This window comes from Hevea brasiliensis, chromosome 14, assembly GCF_030052815.1.
Source record: "Hevea brasiliensis isolate MT/VB/25A 57/8 chromosome 14, ASM3005281v1, whole genome shotgun sequence".
Lineage (NCBI taxonomy): Eukaryota > Viridiplantae > Streptophyta > Magnoliopsida > Malpighiales > Euphorbiaceae > Hevea > Hevea brasiliensis.
Window position 1 is genome coordinate 75,233,936 of NC_079506.1, and position 7,081 is coordinate 75,241,016.

Genomic DNA, 7,081 nt, shown 5'->3' on the forward strand with positions numbered 1-7,081 from the left:
GTGTGAAGGGACATATTTACCTCTTCCTTATTTAAGGGAACTAAAATAACACTGCTGCAACACAATAAAAAAAAGGTAATTAAACAAGCTAAATCATTAAAACAATTAGTAATAAAAGCCAAGAAGGAATAGCGATAATTCGAATTTTAAGGCCCTCAATATTTTGTTAGTTAAACAGCATAATCATCAATTTTAATTTACAAAAGCACAAGATTAGATCTACTTTTGGACCTTTGAACCAAGGATACTTCCGTAGTGGAGTCGCCAAGTTATCGTAAGTGTTTTGCGGTTGCTAGATGATTCTCACCAAAGTGGAAAAGTGAGGAGTCGCCACTTTAATTTTAAGAGAAATTAAAGAAAACCATTTATAAAAAATTGTAAAACCACTTCTAAAATAGAGATTCTAGGTTTAGGGTTTGTATTCGTGTGGGGAAGGTTTTAGGCACCCCACATCATTCCTCAACAAGGGCAAGTAGATTTAATGACGTGCTCTTTATAATATAAGATCAATAATTTTAGGGTTAAAATTATGATGTTGGTTCCTGTTATCTATTGAAGGAACGTTTGATATTTCACTCTTCCGAGGTATCACAAGAACATAAGTAAAATGGGATGGCCCTAAAGTGAGTTGAGGTTGTATTTGTTTAATTTGTTATGTATTTGTTAAGTCCCTCTCTCCTCAAATTAGGACTCTAAATCTGAAGAGGTGTTATTTGATCCCTAAAAATTCATAACGAATAAGGAGGACTCTCAGCTCACATATTATGTACCTCATCATTGGCATTCAAATAACTGAGGGTGCGGTATGTGTAATGGATCTACGAGGATCGATATGCGTATGAAGTTTTCATTCCTTTCAATTAGGACTCTAATTCAAAAGGGATGTGCTAATTAAAACCTAAAGAGTTTCCTTCATTAATGAGGACTCTCATTTAAAGAAGGAAGGTCTCATCATCAGTATAATTATCCATAAAACCTTTACCCATATCGTTTCATTTTGTCTATTTAATATTTTTTGTGATTGTGATGTTTTATTTGATTGAACCGAACTAAAGGAGGAGCTTCCTTAATGATATTAGTGCGCGAACTCCAGAAGGGACTCTACATTAAGGTCCAAAATATAAACTTCGAAGTTCCTGGAAGGACTCTCCTATGAATAGAACATTAAAGTGTATTTGATAAATTTGTTGAAGAGTGTAAAATTTTGTAAAGATAAGCGCTGGGATTTTCAGGAAAGGACTCTCTCCTGATCTCTCCAATTTTATACCAAATGACTTTATAAAATGTAAAACCATGGGAATTCAAGGAAAAGACTCTCTCCCGATCTCCCCTAGTTTGAATAACTTTACAGGATGTAAAACTATAGGAATTCAAAGAAAGGACTCTCTCCCGATCTCCCCTATTTTAAAAGCGAGTTTTAATAAAGGTATAAGAATTATAGGGGTTAAGAGATGAACTCTTTCCCGATCTCCTTCTAAAAGATAGGGATAATATAAAGAATGTGATAAGTTAAGCGCGTTATTTCCCGATCTCTTTATTACTGTCCGAACTTTTTCTTGGTTTTTGATTTTGTAGCTTATTGTCTGAGCTCTTCTCTTCAACTCTTGACTTTTGACCTTTTGTTAATTACCCAAACCTTCTACATCTACCCGAACTATGCTAGTTCACTCCTATTATTTCCACTCTTTAGTCGAATTTGAACTCTCCATGTCGTGATTCATATTTACCTAACTTTCTTTTGAACTCTTTACTATTTTCCGAAATTCCAATAATATTTTTACCATCCGAACTCTTATTCTTACAATAAAAAAAAATCTTTTGAAATGACCTACGCGTTTCAATAGCATGACAAAGGTAATACTTATGAGATAAGTCAGTCAGATACTAATCTATCTTGAAAGTTTGGTATGATACTGTATCTTAAAAGTTCTTACATCATGAATACAAATTAATCATATTCAATCGGAGAGAGATCAGTTAAGTCATTTACCTGTGGAGGGCTAAAGCGATGGGAAAGCCAGTATCGATGTCTCACAAGGCTGGAACCGCGGAAGCTAAGGTGACCAAAAGTAATTGTTGAGATACTAATGGCGACAGGAACAAGACCTTGATGACAGATTAAGATTGGACTACTGAGTTAGTGCACGAATTTACTGGAAATATGGGTCACTATATTAGGAGTTCTGGTAATAAGATCCTTTGGAAAACTTTTTTCTGAAGTCCCTTAGAAAATTTAATAACCTCATAGAGATGGCAATGAAGGTATTCAAATTCAAATACTCCCACCAAACATTAGCGACTTTAAACCCCTTCTACAGTGTAGCGTTCAGGTATTTATAGGAAATGGGGTCTTAAAATGGAGGGTCAGGATTTAGGTAGGAAAAGGTGAAGAGTCTGGATTGAGAAGGACATAATCTGATGTCTGGGAATTAAGGAAATCAAAATTGAGGGTTGAGATTTAGTTCAAAATTTCTGTCCTTTCTTCTCTAATCCAACGGTTAGGGGTTTTTCCTTACAGAATGGATCTGAAGGCTGGAAGTGAAAAGTGCCGAATCAGTTATTTATTTTTAATCTGAAGGTCCAAAACTCATCCTTATAAGTGAGATCAATGGTGTGGATTAAGACGCATTGGGATGCTTTAACCACTTCAGATCCAATGGTTCGGGTTCGTCCCTTCGAATGGGATGGATGGTGGAGAATGGATCGTACTCTAAACGCTTTAACCAACTTAGATCCGATGGTGAGAGGAGTTAATTTTTATAGATTTAACGGTTATGATTGAAAGTGACTTGATTCCCCAAATCTTTCGATCTCTATTAGTCATTTCTCAGTCTACCCAATTTTTCATTAAGGCTGGCAACTCTGAGGTCTCCTATTCTGATCTCTTTGACCAACTCTTTCTGTGCCTTCTCACTTTCTGATCTCTTTCCTATCTCTTCTCCACATCTGGCCTATGTCGGTGAACCTCGAATAGCGATGAAGCATTAAATTCTCCACTTACCGATGAGCCACTTTGAGTTCTGCAAGCATTAAATACTAAGGCCTATATTTTGTCAGGGAGTGAACTTTGTCATTCTCATATTTCCACCCCTCTTTCTCCGGTTTGTTTCTGGTATATTCTTCCCCATGCTTTGCCTTTTTGACACTAATTTTCAACATGGAGGCCATTTTGATCTTTTTCTGATAGATAGCTTTGCCTTTTGACTGAAAATGGATGACATCGATGATCAAAGAATTATGAGAATGTCATCCGATGATGATGAGGAAGCTGGACTAAACGACCGATCAGGGTCCAAAATGACAACCGTGCCGATCTCCATTTGGGTTTCCGGTCTGAACCTCAGATCGATCTCAGGTAAGGAGACTGCTAATTTTAATCTTGATATCAGGGATCGCCTCTTAAAGTTCATTTAGCTCCTAACCATCTCAGGGGTTCCGATTGAGGCTCGATTATGGTCGATGACATCGACGATGACAACGAGCTTTCCGTAGTCTTTACCATAGTTAACGAGAGCTGCCTTCCCAATCTCCACGTATCTCTTGAACGACATCTTGAGATCGGGGGGGTGTCGAACTGCGGGAACAGGATAGGTAGAATGTGGGGTAGAGTAGGTAGGAATATTTGTAATTACTAATCCGGAGAAATTGCACAAATGATGTAATTTGATCTTTTGAAAATGAAATGGACTTTTATTTAAGATCGATTTTATTTTACTTATTCTATTTTATATTATTTTATTTTTATTGCTCGCATTGCATTGATCGTCTTTCCGATCTCTTTTGACAAATAACCTTATCCGATTTGATCCTTAATCGAACCCTTATTCAATCGATCTCTTCCATTTGGACCCTATTACTATCCGATCTATGGTCAATCCTCATAATCGACCTCACTTGTCTGATCTCCTTGGCCTCTTCTAGAATTTTCTCTTGTCCGATCTCCTTGCCTCCTTCTGGAATTTTCTCTTGACATAAAACTTTGATGCATCACCTAAGGCTTCACGAACATTTAATGCTCGGACGAGTATAAATAGGAGAGGGGGGGTAGTCATTCACACACTTTGCTTTCTCAATTTCTCTAAGCAACTCGATGCTCTCTCTCAATTTCCAAATTTTTTCGGTGTCGATTTATACTATGGTAAGAGTTTAATCTTTTTCAGGCCAAATTTAACTTTATTTCTCAAAAATGAGTGGTATCGAGGGTTAGAGAGTGTGAGCCCTACCTCCATTCACTTTTTGTGGCCTTTAAAGAAGGTGATGCGATCAGGCTAAGTGGGTGATCCGAGCTTACTACTGCTATCATTCCGATCACTAATCAGCTAGCCAGGCCATGGCAAGTACAAGCTCTGGCCATAAGGAAAGAGAATCTACTGGTGGATGAACTCCCATCGGTCCTTGAGGTAGCCAATCTCTAATCCATGAGCCAAGAATATAATCTCCTGCCCGACTCTTTCGAGCTTATTAGATGTCATGGGGATTTCCAAGCTGACCACTTCTTTGATGAAATAGATTTGATCATGGTGTACGAAGAACAACTGAAGGCCGGGCTACGGTTCCCCTTGGATCAATTTTATAAAGATGTTTTGAAATATCACTGAGTCTGTATTGCTCAAGTGCATCTGAACTCTTGGCAAACTCTGGTGGCCTTCAGAGGTCTTTGCTGAGCTAAGGGACTTGAGCCCACAGTGAAGGTCTTCACCGAATCAATACTGGTTTTTTCAAGCAAAGCCAAACTATGGGCTCTTCACCGATCTCCCTTCCTCGCTAAATAATTAGAAAGATCGATTTTTTATTCTTAGGAGTAAAGATCCTGAGGGTTTTGTGGGCGTTCCACGTAGTTGGAATTATATGCTCCCCAAACCAGAAAAGAATATCACTCTGAATGAGGTCAAGGATGCCATGGTGAAAGAATTAAAAAACCAGGTGATCACTCACAGATATTCGTGTTTGGATGTGATTATGGCTGAACTGAAATGGTGGATGATAAGCGTGATTGCCCATGAAAATATCGAACTACAACTCTCTAACCTTAGCCTTAGGGCCGGTAAAACTTGAATCTTAAGTCTTCTAGTCTTAGTGAACTCACTAACTTATTTTATGTGCAGGTATGGTGGGGGGTGAAACTACAAAGGAAAGCCATAAGTGGAAGAGGGAGCTTGCCCAAAAAGTGTTAGAGATAAAGGAAGCTGCTACCACTGCCCAAGCACAAAGATAGGCTTTAGTGGAAGTGTCAAGCTCTCCATTCCAACCTCAAGAACAGTCAGCTTGGGAAGTAGAGGTCATCACTTTAGAGCCTCTCACTCGACCAGCTGAGCCTCTTCCTCTACCTCCGGTCTCTTCGGATGTAGAGGGTGATACTTCTAAACCAATCATCCTAGTCGATCAACTGCTCTCTCGAGGTGCTTAGGTCCTACTTCAATCATTAGAGAGGAACCACTCGGTTCAGGAAAATTCCAATCGGGCGAAAGTCTTGGGTGCTTCAATCTGTTTTCCCAAAGATCGAACTTAGATGGCCTAGGAGAGCATCGAATATCTTTTGACCCAAATGATGAGCTTGGGCTTGGAGGCGGTTGCAAACCAATAGATGATCAGGGAAAAAGCTCATCTCTTAAGGAGCGAGATCCTCAAGGTGATTCAAGATGCGGCGACTATGAAGACCCAACTTTTGGTTGCTAATGATTGGGTCATTGACTTAGAGGGCCAGGTGAGATCTTATGAGGAGAGAACGACTCAGCTGAAGAGGGAACTTGAAGATGCCCAGGCTTGCCAAGCTGTTGATCTGGCTCAATTCTCTAGAGAGATAAGGGCTAAGGAGGATGAAGCTCTGGTGAAAGAAGCTGGTGCTTATGTGAATGCCCACAAAGATCTCCTAGCCGAACTTGTGAAGCACTACCCTGAAGAAGACTTTACCTGGTTGGGGAAGCTCACCCTAGGTGTTAAGGCTAAGAGTGAAGAGGAACAAGAGAGGGAGGAGGGAGATAATGTTGAAAATGCATCTGAAGAGCAGGCTAGGGAAGACCCTCCTGCTGAATGACTTTGTACCTTTTCATCTTTTGAAATGAATTAAGTTCTTTTATGATCAATTCTTGATGAGATCGAAAAATATCAAACAAAGTTTGCATGAGTACTGAGTAGAATTAACTCCTAATCGATTGAATAAAGTCGAACATAGAACCTGAGATCGGTTATCAATCATAAAACACAAGCCCTCTTAAAGAGATCGGAAAACCATTGCACACAAACATGAGATCGGATGACCTTGTGTGTAATGCCCTCACTTTAGGTAGTTCTGTACATTTGATTGTTCCAATGACTAATGTCTGTTCGGATAGCTAGGATGTCTAAAACTACACTTAAACTAGAGTGAGGAGTCATAAATTGGTTGAATAAAGATCAAGTAAAATTAAGGAAAAGTAAAAGAAGCGAAGTGCAAATCGGTTAAATGAGCCGGAGGTCCCGGTGATGGGTAACTTTACTGGGAAATAACTAAAAGTTTAGTTTCTACCCCAAGCTCATAAGGAACCCTATGGGACTTTTATTTGGGGCTAAATTGAAGGATTAATGAAAATGAAAATGAAAATGGCAAGAAAATGCAAGAAAACTAATGCCAATCGATAAAGACAAATCATGACCCGATGAAGGGCATTTTGGTAATTTCACATAAAGAGTTGATTTTTGATCAAAATGTCAATTAAATTAAGTGAAATTAATATAATATAATATAATGAAATTTTGATGAAAATACAAATAGAGAAGAATAATGGAAGAAAGAAAAGAAAGAAAAGAAAATTTAATTTCATTAATGACCTAAGCATGACTAAAGGGTGATCTCATTAAAAACTTAATTAAATTTTAAGTAGATAAATATGAGAGCATAAGACAAACTAGCATTAAATGAAAAATTGGTCTTCTTCATCCTCCTAACTCTCTTGGCCGAAACCCTCTCCTTGCCTTCTTCCTCCATTTTTGCATGCTTAAGCTCATCAAACTCTAATTTCTTTCCATATTTTTCATAAGCCTCAACACTAAAACTTGATTTTTAACCTTGCTTAAGAGATTAGTAGTAACAAGGAAAAGAGAA

At 38.4% G+C, this 7,081-nt stretch overlaps 1 protein-coding gene across 1 annotated transcript; it reads right to left on the minus strand.

The window, feature by feature from the left end:
• Positions 1–3,036: 3,036 nt before the first annotated feature.
• On the minus strand, positions 3,037–3,551 carry LOC131172990 (probable 60S ribosomal protein L14). Its single transcript, XM_058134629.1, has 2 exons — positions 3,423–3,551; positions 3,037–3,204 (listed from the first exon to the last, which is right to left on the minus strand). Exons 1-2 carry the CDS (start codon positions 3,549–3,551, stop codon positions 3,037–3,039), a joined length of 297 nt encoding a protein of 98 aa, XP_057990612.1.
• Between the last annotated feature and the right edge of the window lie 3,530 nt (positions 3,552–7,081).

What these genes read in the sequence shown, in the direction of transcription:
- LOC131172990 (XM_058134629.1), bottom strand. Translation starts at nt 3,551, where the DNA reads ATGTCGTTCAAGAGATACGTGGAGATTGGGAAGGCAGCTCTCGTTAAC. An exon ending in CAATCGGAACCCCTGAGATG is followed by an intron (nt 3,205 to 3,422) that starts GTTAGGAGCTAA and finishes ATCCATTTTCAG; the next exon opens with TCAAAAGGCAAAGCTATCTA.